Raw genomic sequence first — 20,068 nt, 5'->3', positions numbered from 1 at the left:
TTGACTGATTTTGTATCGCTTTGCATTCTGGGTTAACAGACTGGAAAGCGATAGGTCGCTTTTCCTGTCAATCAAGTAAACTCCTGTGGCAGGGAGCGGGAGGAGGGATCAAAACCTGTTTTGTCTATTTTAACCTTTATATATACAGTCTATGATTTTAACCTATGATTTTAACGGAGCTGGATTTTTTTTTATGAATGACTCGCGATCTACCAGCATTGCCCCCGCGGTCGACCGGGGGGACGTACTGGGCACCTCTGCCTTACACACACAAATTCTGAAATATCAGCACAGCATCGTATCCAAAATATCACAAAAAAGTAATCATAGTATGAAAAACTGCGTTGTATAGTAAATATCAAAAGTATAGTGTATCAAAAATGTATGCAACAAATGCATAGTTTGTGAAAGGATGTCCTGAGTCCGTAGGTCCTCATGTTAAACCTCAGGATTTCTCGACTTTCACTATATAGTAGCCTACACATAGTATGTCACAAATATGACAAAATATGACAAATTGTGATAATGTTGTATGTCAGTTTTCTTTTAAATCATAAAAAACAACAAAGTATAGTCTTTTAAAAATAAATGTAACACAAGTCATTTTGTTGAAATGACATTGAAACAATATTTCATGTGAAGAACAGGCATATTGTTGTTGTTGAACATAAATAAATATACGAACATATTGAAACATAATTGTTGTGTTGAAGAACTGCATGAACCTGCTGTTTATTGACATGAATGTAATCAATTAAATCCACACAAACATTATATATATAAAAAAGCAAACACAGTGATGATATTTTTTTTAATGTCTTTATTTAAGCTAAATTCATCCAGAAAACTCAAGCAGAAACTAAGACGTCCACCTGAGCTCCGGGTCTCTACGGGGTCTTAGCTGCTGTTGTATCCGAGGGAAGGCGCCTCCTGTCCGGGCTGACCGACCATCAGTCACCAGCCGCTCACTTCCTGCGGCGGGAGGCAGCTCCCTTTTTGCTGCTGCAAAGCGCAAAGAGCAGAAACAGAGTCAGATGTGTGCAGTGATCCTCTTATGGTGGGTGTAATTATAGATGGATACCCATTTCATAACATAGCAAAGGGTGGGAAACAAACAAACTACTGGAACAATTTCTTGAAGCTACATTGCCCCCTGGTGTTTAAACAAGCTAGTTACAACAATATACCTAAACAGTTGTTAACTATGTTATCAAAATGAAATCTGAAGTCAAACCAATCATAAAAGTTAGCCAAATGTTGTATTAGGTTGTGGAGTTTAACTAAATAGAAGTATTGTACTTAAGTAACGTTTTGAGACTTAAAGTAACCAATTGACCATTGGCAATATTCAAATGCACTTGACAGGACAGAAATCTCTATCTTTAAGAAATACTATGAGTCTGTGTTGAACTGTGTTCAGAGTTCATTTGATTGTCTGAGGGCCTTACTGTTTCTGCAGCTCATCAATGCGGTTCCTGAGAGAGATCACCTGGAAGACAAACAGTGGTGTTTAAAGCAGAAATATCAGGGAAATGACTTTCACACCTCGAGAACTTTGATATTATCTGTTTTGAGCTGCAACATGCAGCTTTTTCCACATTAAATGACCACCAATTGAACACAGTCCACAGTTTTTAAGTGAATCCTGTTTATCTAAAAATAAGTATAGGGAGAGAAGTTTGGTCCGATTTTTGAAGATTGACTAGTTTTTAACTATTCATGGTATCATTGTTCAAATGACCCAAAACAATTATGTGTTAAACCTCAATTACTGTAGAAAGCCCTTTTCATACAAACATAAATACTGACGTGATCATAATAAATGTCAACCAAAGCAATGGAGGAAAAACAACGAGAGGATTCTGACCTATCAACATGTATCAGTGAGCGTGACAACACCCTTTTTATTTATTTAAGAAGTGCTGAAGTCTTGCTTATGTTTTTAGTAACCAAAACTAAATTCAACTTATGTATCTAGAAATCTGAACAAGGTATTTACTTCTTCGACAGATACAGTATGCTCCATGAAATCAATGTAAAAGTTTTCAATTGTAGTCTTTGATGTGTGAACAAACTAATACACCATTTGCTCACTGACCTCATATCTCTGTCTCTTGAGCCTCTCACAGTGGTCGTATTTAATGGTCTCCAGGTCGTGCAGCCACTCCCACAGCTCCTTCGCCTTATCCCTGACAAACACAAATCAAACGTTCAATAAACAAAGTTTAACAGCAGCTGGAAGTGATATGTTGCTTCATGCAAGTGAATCTGGGGTGATCTTAAATATGACTTTTCTATTTTCTGATTCTGTTGTTGTTTTGCACAGATAAAACATTATTATCTTAAAGGGATTACACTAAAAAGTCCAAAGTCTGTTTGCGATGCATAATACCTTGAATCCATTATTATCTAATCAGCAAACAGTAATTAGTACCAAGGCTTAAGTAACACTTAATCATATGACTCTATTCTCTCTCAAACCTCAGTCGCTTTGGATAAAAGTGTCAGCTAAATGCAATGTAATAATGTAATAATAATTAGTTTTCTCTTTCTTTAATAATACACTGTATTTTTCTACAATGTAAAATGTATTTTTTTTTAAGTCTTCAAGGTGTGTATATTTGTATTAATGGATTTAGTTCTAGAGATTTAACAAACATATTGATAGGACATTCTGATGAATTAAAGCCTATATTTGATTACAGTTTGGCACCATTAAAGGGACAGTTCAACCCAAAATCAGAAATAGAGATCTATGCAGATTGATGCTTCTGACAAATGGACATGAACAGCGCGTAGCTTTTTGTGTACAAAGAGGGGTGTATTGTTTATTAGTTGACACTAAATGAAGATATACATTTGTGGTGATTATGCAGCAACTAACCATATCACTTTTTCTTTCAGGAATGTGAAGGTTTTGTGTTGTGAAGATTTCATTTAAACATTTGAATGATGATTGTGCATCAGTGATCAATGCTCTGGTGTCACTGCTGTGTTCTTTAGACTGTGACTGTGTGTTACCCCAGATCTGCATCGCTGAAATCATCATCAACATCAAGAGGTTTGCATCTCTCTGCCATGATCTTTTTCTTCTTTTCTCTTTCAGTCTGCTTCTTGCCTCTCTTCCCTTCAATCTAAAACAAACAACAACCAACATTTTGTATGACGTTAAAGCAACAGTTTCAAAATAAAACAAAACACAAATAAAGGAATACAAAATGACCTTCTGCAGGTGGCTGCTGTAGCCTGATCCCATGCTGCTCAGCACGTTCTTCTTCTTGGCGTCCTCCTCCATCTTCCTGTGGACGTCTGCCTCCTCCCTTTTCTGACGCTCAGCCTTTAAGATTAAGTGTAAAATATGACAGTTAGACAGCTTGACAAATGGAAGGAAAACCACTTAGTTATGAACTGGTTTTAATGTTTCTAGATGCCCCAATCAGTTTAAAAGTAACTTAACAGTGCCTGAAAATCTTGTGTTTTGCTGGCCTCCAGTCATTCAACACATCACTTGGTTGCAGTGATGTAGAAATGTATTCGGTACACTCTGACATAACTGCTAGTTGTGACGTGGTATAGGCAAAAATATAGATCGGTCAAAAGCTCGTACTGTAAATAACAAATGATGGGAACTTGTGAAGGTGAATCTATTTGAACAGGTCAGGAACACGTACCTCTCGCCTGGCCTGCCTCTCTTTATCCTTCTCAGAACGAATCCTCTGCTGCTCAGCTCGCTCTGCGCGACGCTTCTCCTGAAAACGCAAATTAAAACGCAATGCTGCAAAGCTGTGCAATATTTGAGCCAAAGTTTTAGTAGTCTGGTGTATTTCTACATATCTGCAGTGATCCTTATGAATCATACTGAAAGCAGGCCTACAGTATGAATAGACATTCTGCTGCAGGTTATCTATTGCATGTGAAATGCATGTTTTGTTTTCAGGTAAAATCTCACAATTCTGTCTTTGAGTCCCAGGAGCTCCTCCTCCTCCTTCTTCCTGGACTCAAAGTGAGCGTCGATCAGCGACTGCAGCTCATACAGGTCCTTGTTTTGGCGTTTCTTCTGGATGTCCTGTACGAGGCAAACAGGAAATGGCAGTTATTAACGGACAGGACAGAGGTTGTTGGCTCCAAACCCACAAATGTATACCCAGCCTTTGAAAGTGAAACAGTTATAAGACAGGGAAAGAGATAATACATGCAAATGTTCATTGTTTGTGCTTACAATGGTCTAATTAAATACAAACAAAAACACCAGTAAGAAAAGCATATACAGTAACTTGCTGTTGCTGCCCTAATGCCACTTGGAAAATATTGTTTTACTGAAAAATATTTGGTAACTGTTCGCATTTCTATAGCAGCTTTAATCTAAATTGTAGTTTTTAAGTCTTTGTTTTTTAAGTCTCTAATTACTGTTTGACCTTCTTTGTTGTTGCTTGTTTTTAATTATGCTCTGTAAGGTGTCCTTGAGAGCTTTGAACGGCGCCCATAAATAAAATGCATTATTATTATTAAATGGCTTCACACAACACTACTGTATAACATGCGAGTAGGAGATTATTGGTTTAAATGACTTACATCAAAGTCCACTTTCTCACCATCTGGGATCTTGGGAGCAGGGGGTCTGTTGAAGGGAAATAAGAACAAGAAGAAGTAACTTCAATCTGCCAGCAATGTAACACATAATGGATTTCATGAAGGGCAATAAATGGACTTACTTGAACTTTGGCTTCTCCTCTGTTTTGTTTTTTTCAGGAACAGTGAGAAAAGACAGATATCACACTGTTAGAAATATGATTTTGGTGAGAGATGAATATTCTGCTGGTTAATCAGGGGGAGATCCATGTGAACAAGCTGAGTTACATCTGTTTCACATCTCCAGTAGATAACAGTCGTTTGAGTGGTCAGTGGTCCAATTCCTGTGTGTTAGCCTCTGTTGTAAGCAATGTCAGTCCACAGATTGTTCCTTTATTTTGAGTTAATATATTGTGCATTAGTGTGTCAATCAAACCAATAGAATCAGAGACATTTGAGGTGCTAATCAGGATCAGTACGGCGTGTGTCATACATCACCACATGAACTATGTAAGGGTTTATTTTCTGAACATCATCGCACACCTTTCACAAACGGGAGTTTGACAGTGTAATTACTGTTAATTGATGTGCAAAGAAAACACAGATGGGATTGTAACAGAAACAAATAACTAAGTTTGTGATTAGCTTTTTTCTATGGGACCCTCACACTATAAAAAGACAACAGACAACACGGGAGGAAAAACGCAAGCAAGCAACAGCGACTCAGCAGGAAATACAAACTACCGTCTTGATCGCCCTCGTCATCTGGCAGAAAACATTCATGCAAAAAAGAGAAGAAGCAGACATGAGCAGTGGGGCCCGTAACCATGACTCATCATTTCTGAATCCTCTACCCTGATCCCCCACGCCGCTAAAACACACAGATACTTTCTGGCTTCCGCTAAAGGAAGATCAGTGAAACAATCTTTATATGTTCATGTGCGGAAGGTGAGAAAGGACAGAAGAACGTTAGGGCCAGGCATAGAGGGAAAAGACCAGTTGGACCTTTAGTTTGCATTATGAGAATGAAGTCGAAAAGAAAATGATATGAAGTTGAAATGAAATGTTGAGAATAAAATCAAAATATTAAAGTTAGAATGTTGAGGGAAAGAATAACATAAAAATGTATAGAATAAAGTAAATATTTAAACAATAAGGTAGAAATGTAAAGAATAAAGTAGAAATTCAAAGAATAAATAAAAAATGTAAAGAATAAAGTAGACATTTAAAGAATACATTAGAAATGTAAAGAATAAAGTAGAAATCTCTGCTCCAATGAAGAGAACAAAGCCATCAAGAATGACTCATTTTGGGAAAGAAGTTGAAATGTCTAGAATATAACAAACCAAGAGAGCGTTACAGAAAGTTTGACTTTGGAAGCATTTCGATGATATTCTCAACGTTTCAACTTTCTTAGACTACAATCTTCTTGTTCCCATTTGTTCCCCTCATGCTTGGCCCTAATAGTCTCCTGTGGTGAAAGAGTCCTCTGCAGACAGGGAAACAGAAACAGGTCTAATCGACGAACAGAGAAGAATACAAATCCACATACCTTCCTCTTCATAGGCGTCTGCATGCAGCAAGCGTCCAAAGCAAGAGCAAAAACAAAAGAATCATTAGTGGTTGGACTGGTCAAGCCTGCTCCTGTCCTCTCTACATTGCAGAGTTTATGCAGCACCTTTAACCTGGCAGCCACTGCAGGAGTACCATGACAGTGGCTTTTGAAACAGGGATCTCCAGAGCAGCGATGTCTGGGCATTATATCAGCCAGCGTACAGCGAGGCCTGGGACTTCTGCAATTGCTCCATTTGTTTGAAGGTGTCTTCACAGATCATAAAAGCATTTCAACAAACAAAACAACATTTCCATGTAAGAATTGAATAGTGATGACAAATGCTTTTCATTGCAACACCCCAATGCTTTAGAGCAGTTTGCCAGACTCACTCTTCATCTACTCATGGAAATAAATATGCTAAACATGGACTGAACGGAGGCAAAGAAGAACAACTTTTACATGACTGAAATTACCCATCATGCTTCCTGTTACAGCCTTAAAGATGAGCTTTTCCAAAATGTAAATATTGGCAAAAGAACAAAACAAGACAGGGCAGTTCATTCATGTAAAAGCAGCTGATTGTTTTCTTCTCCCTCACAACATTTATATGCACATATTCAAAGCACACATATGACACTGAGCGATAACATGTTTTGTTTGTTTGTGGTGTCGGCTAACACTGATGGGGATGTGATATGATAACTGTGGATATTTTATAAAGCAAAACCCAAATGTTTGCTGAAGTGCACTCTAAAACATGGCTTATTGGAGGAGCCCCAAGACAAAGGCACTTGAGGGGTCTTCAATAAAACATGACTAGTGCAACACACACTGGCCTTGTCATGCCAAGCCGACCCGGGAGGCACATGTGATAAACCGCAGCTTTTTGATGCGAGATGACCCAATGTTGGACACTTACATGGAAAACCACGAACAAGGTTATAAATTGATTCTTTATACTATTTGTTCTCTTAAACTAATGTAAAATGTTTTTGCCAGAAGAGTGTGATACAGCAGCATTGTAGAGTAATGTGTAGTGCTCGCTCCACCAACATTTCTACGGAAATTGACAAAATTGTTCGTTTGGATTTTAAAGAAATGTTTTGGTTAGCTAAACTTACCAATTACATTATAATTAGGCCTAACTTAGGGGGAAACATTTTTGCACCGTCTCTAAAAGCAGAGTTTCGGCTTTGTGAAGATGCAAATATGAGCAAAAAAGCTCATCATAAATACATTCTACATTGATAAATTGCATTTGATTTGTTTTGCAGCAAGGTGATGCTGACATGTCTTTGATGCTACGGTGCAGAGTGCTGAGTGTCCTGCAGGAGAACGGTGAAGGGACTGCCCATGCCACGTACCTTCCTCCTCATGAACCTCCTCTGGCTCTGGCTCTGGTTCTGGTTCAGGCTCTACCTCTGGCTCTGCTTCTACCTGGGCCTCCGCCTCAGGGGCTACTTCTACTTCTACTACCTCCTCCTGGGCTACGGGTACGCAGCATGCACCAAACCGTCGGGTAGAGGGAGGGTGTCGCAGAAGGACGTTAATGAAGACCACAGACATGACAAAAAGTGAGAGATTACTTTAGTTACAGAGAGGATGGATGGGTGAGTGATGGACAGAGCTGCTGGAGAGAGAGAAACACATGATAATGAGAAAAAGTCAGTTGACCTTTCACACAGAAGCAATATTGAACTGTTCCGGCAGAAAACTTACTGAGGGTGTATATTTATTTTCTTGCAAGTTGTTTGCTTCCACAATATGGTAAGTATGATGGGTGCTAATGATCCCTTATTACTATAGTTTACTGCGACATCACTTACATTACATTTTCCACTGTATAGTTTTCTTTTAAGGAAAATATTTGAGTTGATGTAGTTTTTCTATAGAGATTTCATACCGTGTAGGTTTTTACCAAGTTTCAACATCTACTGCTGAAAAATGAAGTAAATGCCTCCTCTTTCCATTTTTGATTAGCCGGCAGTCAGTGTACTCATCTGTTTAGGTATTGTGGTTGGGTTAGGTTTGTAACAAGAGTCTCATCCTTTTTCTGAAAATATGATACAACTAATTGGTAATTGTGCTACTAATGATTCACAGTGATGAACACTGTTTTCGGACTATTTAAAAAATGTTGTATGGTTTAAATGTCTTTTGCATGTTTCCTCTATATGCTACAGCCGTTGTTAAGACATTTAAATACAGGCTGTTATTTTCATGGGGTTAAATGTGCTTGCTTTCCACCCTCCTCACTATTTGTATTATAATCTTAAAATATTTTAACATTGATGGTGCGCTCCAGTTCTACCAGAAAGACAGAATGTCAGACTTCCCAGTCGGAGATTTCAACTAGAACGGCCCCTGAAGTCGAATTTCTGACTGGCAAAGTCTGAGACAACCTCTCCAACTCAATGTTAGAATCCAAGATGGCTGTGTCGCACATGCACTAAGTGGAAGCTGCAGTTATATACTGTTTATAAGACACATCACAGTGCTTTCAAACCTTGTGTGTACAGGTCAATATTATGTTGGTATGAGAAACCAATGCTAAGTGCATTGTTATCATTGTTTACTTACTATGGCTAACAATGGCTCCGAGGTAAATCAGATGCACCATTATTTATCCAGTTAGCATTGAGTTTTTTCCTGGTATGGTAGTAAACTGACTGCTAAATGTAAGTTGTTGCAGTAGTTTCTGCCAGCATGACCTATGTGAAGTTTTATGAGAATCATCCAGGTAGTTTTCCACCTTTACTGTTGAAATATGGCCGTTGTGTGAATGAGGTCAATGACAGTTGTATTGATGTGACATCAACATATGACAATGTAGACATGTCACATACCAAGAAATAAAATGTAAAATGAATAGAATCTCACTCACATTTATTTCTCAACCATGTGATTCAAAACATCACTCCGAAATAGTCACCCTTAACTTGGACATGTTTGACTTACAGCTATAAAGAAGAAACATCTACTCTTCCTTTTTGTTTGGACAATTAAATATTTTATAAGATTTTTTTTGGTAGAGGTTAAAGGTAGAAACGATGCAGTGAAAATACGTTTTCATAGTTGTACTTGGCATTCTGGACAGCTGCACATCCTGTATGAAGCTGGTGCAGCATCAAACACTTCAAATTAAGGGTGAAATCAGGCAGCTATCAAATAAGTGCAATAGAGAAAAGTTCTGAAATATGGAATCAATTCAGTCATCTTTACCTTCCTCGTCTTCAGATGGGGAAAAAGAAGTTTGGAAAAACGGAGAGAAATACAACCTTTTGTCACAAATACATACAAAATATTCTCCAAGCTGACCATGATATAAATAACACGTTTTTAAAAGACCAATTAAGTTTGTACGTAAACATTTACAGTATATGAGGCACATTTTATAGTAAGTATTTTCATTACATTCAAAATATAAGGTCAATAAATTAATTATATACTGTATATAAATGTCACATCCAAACAAAGCCATACCAAATACCCCAAAATTGAATATAAATCTAACAAAATGTGTATTTTGTTTTTCAATGTAGTCAAACAATCTGAGTAGGCTAGTTGCTACTTACCCTCAACATGATCCCTGAAATATAAAAGATAAGACATTCAGAATGAAACAGGAAATGCACGACTTTATTTGTTATTGAATGGACATTAAACAGCAATGTGTATTACAATTGACACTTACAAATCCTCTGTGTCGGACATGGTGACAGCAGACTACTTCACACCTGAGGAAAGACAAAGAGCTGGATGAGCTGACACGGTTGAAGTAGAACAGGGAGATCATGTTGATATCAAAATGTTAAAAGTTTGATCCCCAGCTAAATCTGTTATGCTTCTCAAATTATCAAACTTCTCAAGTTTTTTTAACTTTTTTTATTAAACCCAAAAAGTGTTACTTTGATAATAAGCAAAAAGCATCAGCCTGCGTACAAAACCCAAAAAGAAATATGTTTCTGCTATTTGCTTACTTGCAAAGAGTTATATGAAAGGATCAATAGCACTGTCTGTACAGTAAATACAAAACTTTAGCAGGCACATACTAGCCTAAGCTTAGGTTAGTTTAGCATACTTTTTTTTTAAATTTAGGGTCACTAGTTTAGACCATAGGCTGTATATAAATGGACGTAGTGTCCGTGACGTCACCCATAGAATTATGAAGAGTTGCCGTGAAGCCCTTAGTAGGCGGAGTCGGCCACTAACGGCTCGACTGTGACGTCAGAGTCTAATCCCGCCTAATCCAAATAAGGGCAAAGAGGCGGAGCCGAGGCAGGACCTGCTGCCTCCGAACTGGAAGTAAACAGAGCTAGCTCAGGCTAAGAAGCTAAGCTAACATGAAATACATGCATACCAAGTTACTGCTAACAGTGTAGTTCCCCTATATAAACGTTACATTCATAATCAAATGAGACAATCTGCAAGAGAATTAGGTATATTTTGTTATTCTTAATGCTTGTCATTCACACGTTGAGAAAAGACGGACCTAACGGAGTGGGCTAGCTCCGGAACGCCGGCTGGAGCTAGCCCCCTGCGGCTCCGTTAGCTCCGGCGGCCACCACTGGGATAATTGGGTCCCCTATTAACCCTCTGGAGTCGGTGGATAATTTTACGTATTTAATCATATATTTCCGATTATAAGGAGTAGAAATATGATTCAGATATCCGCGTAATCGCTGGAAGAGTAGCTTTCCAGCGGTATCTCCTGTGAGACTGTAACCAGGGCACAGTAGCCAATATGGCCGCTCAAAGCAGCTTGACTTTACACTGTGTGGGATTGGTGGATTCGTGTGTCCGTCAAGGAAATCTCGGCCGGCAGCCATCATGGTCTGAAATGACCAATGGACATCGAGAAATCACTAAGGACCTACCCACCAAGTAAACAAAACATAAACCACGTGTCTCCCATCAGTTTACGTCTTTGAGGAGAGAGAGAGAGAGCCAGAGAAAATGGCTAAAAAAAACTTTACAGTTGCCGACTTCGCCAGAGATTTTTTTTCGCTAGCAGCAGTGAAGATAGAGCCTCAGAACCTGAAGTCTTCGACTCTTCTGAAGAAGAAGAATACAAAGACAACAACAAGGATCCATTTGGGCATGGGTAAGTGTAAATATTACAGTAATAGTGTACTGGCAATGTGTGGGGAATACCGCGAAAATGAACAATAGGTGTATTGATATATATTATTTATCGATAGTCATGAACTTTTTATTGGACAAAATAGACTCTCCATTAGCAAACGTTTACTCTGTGTTAACGTTATTTTGGTGTGTAAAAGTGAGATTACATGTGTAGATGATTAAATTAATCATTTATTCGTCCCACAACGGAGACATTTACAGTGACATGTTTTTGCCATCGATTATTTTATCATACTGTTCTGTACAGATGCGACGTTGTAGTCAGATGTAGCCTATGTATATGTGTGTCTGTGATTTTATACTGAATGTAAAGTAACAGGAAATATGTGTGTGTGTGTGTGTGTGTGTGTGAGAGAGAGAGAGAGACTCCTCCAACCTCCCAAACTTTCTTTTTATGTGTGCATTGTTATTTGTGCTTGAGCAACATTTTACTTGAACTTTATTTCAATGAATTTAGTTGTAATTATTGTCCTACGTTTTAATTTGTTTTACAGAGATGTTTCACAGCTGCCTGGGCCTAGTGGCCCACAGGCGGTGTTTATCCAGCAGCCAGAACATCCATCTGTGCCGGCCCCCAGGTCAAGATCTACCGTGGCTCAAGGGCCTTCACCAGAGCCATCAAGGACCAGCAGACCAGCATCACTACAGCTGCCTCCACCTCCATCTGCGGCTGCCACCAGGTCAAGATACACCTCAGCACAAAGGCTCCACCACAGCCATCACCTTCAACCCAGCCAGCAAGGAGGTCTCGTGGAGGTCTCGTATAGCACTTGTACAAACCACCTACACAGCAGCCCATGCACCATCACCCCCATCTTCACAGCAGCCAGACTCACTGTCTTGGAAGACAGACAAAGACCTTGACACTGTCTTGACATTTATAATGAATAGTTGGTTGAAAGTTCTGATGTTCAATATTGTAAATAGTTAGATCTTCCAGTTTCTTATATTTATATAAATAGTTGGTTGATAAAAACATTTATAATAAATTGTTAGTTGAAAAAAAAGGTTGAATGCTCAATTTGTATTTGTACACATCACATGAACCTTGGTATGTAATATGAAGTCATTATTCAGTCCTAATGTATCTCAGTCCCTGCTGTGGTGAAAGTAGAGTGATAAACACCTGTTTTACTCAAAATTCGAATTTAACTTTTTTCATTTTAGACATGAATAACACATTTATATACAGTGTAATTCAAATATTTCACTGCTTTTGTGATCCTAGGACTTTGGTAACCAAATCTAAAACACCAAAACAATTCGATCACATGAGTACATTTGTGTTTTCACAAAAGTTTTGAAGATTTTCCGAAAATCGGATGTCAAATTTTAAGCTTTTGAGCTACTTTATCTCATCAAACAGTGCTCTAAGGTGAGTAATTTGCATATATAGCAATACTAGAGATTGTTCTGAACATTTTGATATGTAACACATGGGTGCCATTTTAGAAGAAATACATTTAAAAGGTGATTTAAGAAAACATCTAAAAATCGAGAAAATACCCTTAGACTCCAGAGGGTTAACATTTGCTCCCGTTTAGCATTATGGGCGTCATAGCCATAGACTATAAAAGTCTTACCCAAGGCTGAATCATAAACTAAAATGTATATGTATGCATAAAGGGTTACGTCCTTAGCTGGCTAATAAGTAAAGTTGGGCATTTTAACATGGGGGTCTATGGAAATTGCTCCTTTCTGCAGCCAGTCCCTAGCGGCCCATGTATGAACTGCAGTGTGTGGCACTTCCGTATTGGCGTCCCGACTCTTCCCCAGAGTTTGCCGCTTGGCTTAGACTCTATTTAATTATGACACAATGTGCCAATATAACCTCTATAGATCACCAATTACCATGTTATACGTTTTTTTGTAACCGTTCCATGCACCGTTCCAAGTAAAAAAACAAATGCTTTCTGTTTTAAAGGCAGTTACATGCTAGCTCCTTGGTGCCCTTGCTGACCAAGTGGTAGATGAATATCTTAAAAATCAGGCCTACTGTTTCGCCGATTTCAGTCTTTGCGCTAAACTAAGTTAAGCTAACCAGCTCCTACTGTAGCTGTAGCTTATCATTTAGCATACAGATTAACCCTAGTTTTAAGCACTGTATACAAAATGTACAAATATTCCTTCAATTAAATACCTTATAGGACATCAACAATCCCATGTATCATATTGGTAAACATTATTTAATAAGATATCTTAAAATTAGGTCTATGTTTTGTATACCCCTGATAGCAAGATACAGCTAAATATTCAACAATTTCTAATCATCTTTCTTTTTCTGGGTTTCAAAAAGTTTTGAATACTTCTGTAGCAGCATGTTATTATGCAATTTCCCTTGCATGGAAATAATATATTGCCATCCAGAGTTTAGAAACATTTAGATAATTATGAATGAGGACATATATGGTTCAGTTCAAGATTTTAAATGTAAAGCATGTGATCAGTTTATAAAACATGCCTAGTGGCGACTGGTCATTAGGGCACGTCCTAATGTCAGAAAAAAAGCTTTTAAAAAAAGGAAATATATAAAATATATTTTAAGATCATGTATGTTTGATCTGATTCGTCTGTATATTACTGTTTTAGTCTGTGTTCTTCTAATTAGTGTCTACAGTGTGTGCCTATTGAGCTGTTTAGAGCCATGTGGGACAAAACCCGATCATGCCCCTCCTTCTCACTGTCTAAGTGAACGGTGGCTGTAAAAACTACACTGCGCATGCTCAGACTATACTGATTGGCTGTAAGTACGTGTGCCGCGAAAAGTGTGGTGTGTGGTGTGTGAAGAGGAGACGCTGCAGTGTCCTAAAAAAAGTCCTAAAAGTCCTAAAACCCGGAAGTAAGATGCGCATGGCTTCCCTCGACAAAAAAGCAATGAGATTTCTCCATAGGATTTTAGAAAATAGCTCGAAATAAGATCTGTGGGAAACAAACCTGTTAGATAAATGCACGTTTTGTTCAGCCGGATAATATCCACATGTCTACCCTACTTTTATAATGTTTGAATCATAAATCTATCGATTAGATTTATGATTCGACTTTTGAAACTATAAGAAGATAAGGAGGACTTTTACAAAAAAGTAATAGAGATTTTTGTCCAGAAGGATAGGCAAATGGACTTCATCTTCAAGTCAAGGTAAGACCGCAATTTTATTGAAAATGGGATCTTACTAAGAGAGAACAATCCAATATTTAAATGATACAATTACATTTTTTGGGTATCCTTTTATTGAACTGTCTGTTTAAAGTTAATCGAAGCATCAGACAAAAAAAGCTTTTGAAAATAATATTATATTTTGATTTAGGTCAAAATATAATATTTGTAAACCTGAAGAGTCAGTGCCTCACCAGCCATGAACCTCACTGCAGAAGCTTATAGACATCTAAGTTTTTTGTGCCCCACCACTTTTGTACATATAAAAACGCCACTGCTAGTATAGATGAAAATACCAAAGGAGTGGTTAGAATCGGCTCTTTTCAGATACATTTAAATTCTGTCTACAATTAGTAATTTTCCAAAAACGAACTAAGAATAGACCAAGTTAGCATCATTTTACTTTCATTTTTGATACTTAAAGTACATTCTGCTGCAAATACCGTTGTACTTCAGTAAAATGTATAGGTAAAAGACCTTGTTATTTTTACGACAGACAGTTAGAGGTCAGAGAGCTCGTACCAAACACCTCATCATAAACTGTTGACTCAGCTGGTTGGGAGGTGTTATCTTCTTTGCAGGTTTGTTCCCACTCATGACTATTTGATCCAAGTTCATAAAAGACCACACATCATCACCACTTATGTCACATGCACTATTTATAGAATATTGAATGCTTCTTTCCTATTGATTTGGTGCTGTTAGTGACTTTATATTCCAAGTAGACATTTTGGGTTACCTCCAGATCACAATGTTCCCCTTCACTCCAGCCTTGGCTGTTATGAGTCATATTGAATCCAAATAATGGGGTGTAACACGCAGGGACAACATGAGAATTGTCCTCTTTTACTATAGTGGTAGAATGCAATGCAGATAGTTTTGGTTTTATTTACCCAGGATAAGAGAAATCTGTCTCTCTCTTTTCCCATTTTGCTTTGGTTACTAAAAGGTATACAACATAATTCAACCCTCAATCACCCCTAAACATCACTGTTAACAGTTTTCAAAGGAACCTCGAATAATTCAAATGAAAAGCAGTATGTATTTTTTCCATACCATTTTTAGAATTTTGAGTGAATTGTAGTGAATAATATTCAGAATTTAGACTCTTAAATACAATGAATACTGGTAAATACATGGGCCATAAAGTAAATAGGACAATATTTTCAATAGTATTTTTTACACATCTCATCTTGGACACATTTTAGATAGGCTACCACTACGTAAAAAGATAAAACATTTATGCATATATATTTTTTTGAATTTGGGTGAACCAACACTTTTATGTGACATGTTTATAGGCTATTCAACTACAATATTAACATACTGTATAGTTCTAATGTATGTCCTTCCTGGCGCAGACCGTTGCTTGAAATATTAGCTATGACTTTTGGTCAAAGTTCAGTCCTATATTTGGGAAATACCTCTCTAATCCGCCCAACCTTTGCCAACCCTATTTAGCATCAACTCCAGGTCCAAAAGGGGGACGAGGGGCATCTCGGCTGGAGACAATGTTGGAGGATGTCTCTTCTCTGTAATCTACATATCATATTTGATATATATATATATATATATAAATATATAAAAGTGTCTTTGGATGACTCCTTCACACTTAACAGTGAGCACAGCTGCAGAGGACTCAGAGGATTAGTTCTGGATCATATTTCTACCCATCAGCTGAGGAACGGTGTCCAAATAGCTGCTTTAATCCCTTGGCTCGGTCCAGAGGGAGGATCCTCGGCACTCTAACAGCCAATCAGCAGCCGCCTTCAACAAACAAGCTCTTTGATCGACTTAGAGCTGACAGCGGCCTCACCTCTGTGTGTCTAGCATTCACTCAGAACATACCGACACTTCAGCACTCTATATATTTAGTGGTTGGTCACCTCATTTATTTTGTATCGGAACACTGAAAATACTGCAAAGTGTTTCATCCTGAAACTAAAACCCGGTGCTGAAACTAATAGATGATGAAACAGGTGAGGCCCCTGATGATAATAACATCCTGAGCCAACTGAGAGCAGATTTAGATTGAAATGCCAATATGAGACATATTTATAGGCCCCCACATCAGTTTGGTGAAGGATGTGACAGCAAACAGACCTTGTGTATCATCACTATCTCAAAACCTCACATCTCTAAGATGCCAGCCTGGTTTTCAGATCGACCATGATGGCTGTTGAAAGTTTAAAGTTCAAAATAACGAATGGGGGTTACAGGAGGAGAATTCTTCGGTGTATGTGTTTGTATAATGTGAATGTATAAAAGATAAAAAAGAGAGGTCTCATTCTGATTGAGAGGCTGAATTTAAACAAAAAATCGGACAACCTAACTAGCTAGTCCATGCAAATCTTTAGATATTCTCACGCTAACAATAGGGAGGAGAATCAGATTTACAAAAACAGAATATGCAGGGGAAAAAAATAATAATATATGCCAATTTCAATTAACAACAATGTAATAAATACATATACATTTAGGGATTCCTAGAATCAGCATTTTCTTTGATTTCTTTTGAAAATAAGATAATGTATTTATGATTCTGGGTTTGGCCTTCTGTATCCCAAGGAAATAAAGCAATTACCAATGCCAAACTTCAGTGCCAATGTGACAACTTCACTGCTTAGAAGTGAATGTAAAACTAATACAGGTAAAAAACTGTGTGATGCCAAATTAAAGATATGGAAAACATTAAAAGTAAAATCCATTTACAGCTGCAGTTCACAGCTTCATAGCTGAACACCTCAATGTCACATAAAGTAGAGGTGCAAACTGCTCTAATTTCACAGAACAGTTGGCAGTATATCACAGTACTTTATTCGCCTAAGATTACTCCAAAACACTTATGTATTTTCCCCCAGAGCTATCAAATGATGGTCTACGTCCTAAAAAAGGTAGATGGAACACATGATTGCATTACATAAAGTGACACTTTCATGACACATTTTACGAGTTAATTGATCTGGTCTCAAGAAACCAAACTGCTGCTCTTGGGACTGTTAACCATCCCAAACATAAACTACACATGTTTGACATGCAGCAGAACATGTCTACGTCTATTTCAAACCTCCCTTCTGGGGTTAGGCCTGAAGAGTGATTTATCTTACACCTCCACAGGCTCTTTTGTCCTCCTGCTTGCAAATGCGACTTTAAAGAAGAAACAAATAGTTGGAAACATGTGGTTAAGTAGTCATTTGAGGTTAGGGTAGGTAAGTGGACATCTTACCTCAGAGAGGGAGAAAAGCTCCTCGGACGATGAAGATGAAGGTCTGTAAGAATCTGCCGGCTCCGCTCAGAGAATAAGTCCTTGTGTTATAGTGATACTTGAGCTCACCAGGCCCTTATTGGCTGGGGGATGAGAGTGAGGTGTGTGTGTAATGTATTTGTTTTTGTGTGGAAAGGATGGGGAGAGGAGTGCTCAGGTTTTGAGAGGGGTAGGCATGACCCTGAAGAAAGAGATGGGTGAAATACTATGGATGGAAGAGGAGGGCTCAGGTTTTGGAAAGGAGCAGCTGAGAAGCTTCTGTTGCTAAATTTACAGTGATAGAAGGCTGAGAGAAGGGGGTTACACATCAGCTTGGCATCCAGACAATGGAGGGAAAGTGTGTGTGTGTGTGTGCGTGTGTGTGTGTGTGTGTTTGTGTGTGTGTGTGTTTGCCATACACTTCATCAACCAGTCAGTCAATGAGTCAGAGTGTGCAGAGTAACACAGTGATAGGGTGTTAATATAACTGGACTACAAACAGAATGTTCTCTGTTGGTCAGTCAACTTCAATGAAGCAGTCTAAAGACACAATAACAATTGTTTGTTGTTCCATCGTATCATCAAAGCTAAAGCCTGCCCCATTTTCAACTGAAGGCGACTCTCGAAGGATACCATTTAACATCCCGCCTACAAAATGCAGACAAAATTCTTTCAATTCTATTATTATGTATTGAATGCCTCAATTGAAATTGCCTGTGTTGAACATTGAACAACTATTATAAAATAAGTTGTAATTCAATTATAAATATAACTGCATTTTGTTATAATTCATTTCATAAACAGTTATTTATTAATTGGTTACACTTCCTTACCAGAGAAGCCATAAGTGAGCAATGGATATAAATGGAAGATTGAGATTATGTTTGTTAAGTATGGACACAGCAAATACATTTTGTGATATATAGGGCTGTCTGACTAACGGGGTCTATCAATATAATGAGGGAATATTTAGAATAACATGGCCGGGTGCTTTCATTAGCCGAAGATACAGTCTTCTTTAATCAAACTGCGTCTTGTTTGGGCAGAAAAGTAGTAACACTCTACTCTGAACAAAGGTAACCGGTGTGACTCGCGGGCATGCACTGGGATTTGCATAACGCGGCATAAAAGGTAAGTAACAGATTAACATGAGTGGGATAGGACTAATCTAGAAGTATTTCTATTTGGAGCGTTTTCCAAATGTGTTAGGTGGGAATATTAAAGACTAACAACTACCCATATTACCAAATCTGTGGCACATTGTGCTCCATGTTGCTAACTTGGTGTTTCTCCGCACTTGCTTATTTCCGTGTCTGTATTCAACGGCCAATTCTGAATGTAAAGTAAAACATAGTTCTGTGAATACATTTCCAGCGCTGCTCCTTCAAAAAAGCCCCCTTTTTAATTTGATACAATTTAATTTGGGAATTATAAAACAAACCAACGACTTAATTCACACTAGTCAAAAGGACTATGGCTTGTGATGGTGTTCTAAAACATAAAAAAATGAACCAACATTATCAGGAGAAGTTTTAACAAAAACGTCAAGTTTCACATACAGTATTACTGCTCGGCAAATAGTTAGTAGTGGTCTCTTTTACCCAACTGATGAGTATACATTTAGATTTTGGGAACCAAGTAGGACGTGTGAAATGTTGGCCCAAATATCTTTATATAAAGTGGGCAAGTATTAAATATTGCAATTTTGTGAAGGTTCGATCTACTTTGAGGGATTTGAAGCTGAGCGGCAATGAGGAGGAGAGAGCTAATCGTCATTTACAGTATTAACTTAAACACAAGGTGATGTGCTGTGTTCACTTGAGGATATCAGAGTAATAGTTAGAGATGTCAGGTTATACTGACAAAGACCAAAATGAATATGTCTCAGCAGCTAGCCAACTAGTAGTTGTGGGTGGGCGGCTATTAAATAGCAACAGAGGGGGAAGCACGAATGGAGTAGCTAATGGTGAACGGCTAGCCAGACCATGTGCTCTGCGTGAGCTAACGCAATGCTCCATTGTATCAGCTAATCTCAGACAGCCCTGGTGGTGAACTGTATACTAACAACCAACTAGAGCTAAATGGAGCGTGAATGTTGCACCTAAATTCATCAGGCTGTAAAGCTAATTGTTTGTTAACACGTTGTATCCTCAACACCTTCGCTAGCTAGCTGCCTAGTGGTGGTTGTTTTTCTGTCAGCTCATTTAGTAGCCCAAATGTATTAATACAGCTTCATGAAAACTTCACAAACGTTTTTGGTAGGAAGAAGCATTAGATACCAAATTTAAAAATAGTATTAAGCTGGAACTACTTTAAACTCATACAGTTAGAGGAGGTTCAAAAGCAGAAGAAGAACACACTTAACTTGTAGTGGTGCTCTCAAATGTGTTGCTGGTGTTAA

General features: G+C 38.1%; 1 protein-coding gene across 2 annotated transcripts; it reads right to left on the bottom strand.

The window, feature by feature from the left end:
- Positions 1-800: 800 nt before the first annotated feature.
- Positions 801-17,669, bottom strand: LOC117560394 (troponin T, fast skeletal muscle isoforms-like). 2 transcript variants are annotated; one of them, XM_034237272.1, is made up of 16 exons: positions 17,650-17,669; positions 9,819-9,861; positions 9,700-9,713; positions 9,347-9,355; positions 7,489-7,611; positions 6,122-6,139; positions 5,314-5,334; positions 4,713-4,731; positions 4,573-4,618; positions 3,950-4,066; positions 3,672-3,749; positions 3,224-3,337; positions 3,022-3,134; positions 2,099-2,189; positions 1,449-1,489; positions 801-1,002 (listed from the first exon to the last, which is right to left on the bottom strand). In XM_034237272.1, the coding sequence occupies exons 2-16, from the start codon at positions 9,836-9,838 to the stop codon at positions 966-968; spliced, it is 861 nt and encodes a 286-aa protein (XP_034093163.1). In that variant the 5' UTR covers positions 9,839-9,861; positions 17,650-17,669; the 3' UTR covers positions 801-965. The 2 variants fall into 2 exon arrangements, with proteins under 2 accessions (XP_034093163.1, XP_034093164.1); XM_034237273.1 differs by lacking the exon at positions 5,314-5,334 and having other exon boundaries at positions 17,650-17,668.
- Positions 17,670-20,068: the final 2,399 nt, after the last annotated feature.

This window comes from Gymnodraco acuticeps, unplaced genomic scaffold (genome assembly GCF_902827175.1).
Source record: "Gymnodraco acuticeps unplaced genomic scaffold, fGymAcu1.1, whole genome shotgun sequence".
Classification (NCBI taxonomy): Eukaryota; Metazoa; Chordata; class Actinopteri; order Perciformes; family Bathydraconidae; genus Gymnodraco; species Gymnodraco acuticeps.
The sequence above is the reverse complement of the archived record's forward strand: the minus strand, read 5'-3'. Positions and strand labels throughout refer to the sequence as shown.

What these genes read in the sequence shown, in the direction of transcription:
- LOC117560394 (XM_034237272.1), bottom strand. Translation starts at nt 9,838, where the DNA reads ATGTCCGACACAGAGGATTT. An exon ending in AGAGGCAGGCCAGGCGAGAG is followed by an intron (nt 3,338 to 3,671) that starts GTACGTGTTCCT and finishes TTAATCTTAAAG; the next exon opens with GCTGAGCGTCAGAAAAGGGA. An exon ending in ATTGATGAGCTGCAGAAACA is followed by an intron (nt 1,003 to 1,448) that starts GTAAGGCCCTCA and finishes TGCGCTTTGCAG; the next exon opens with CAGCAAAAAGGGAGCTGCCT.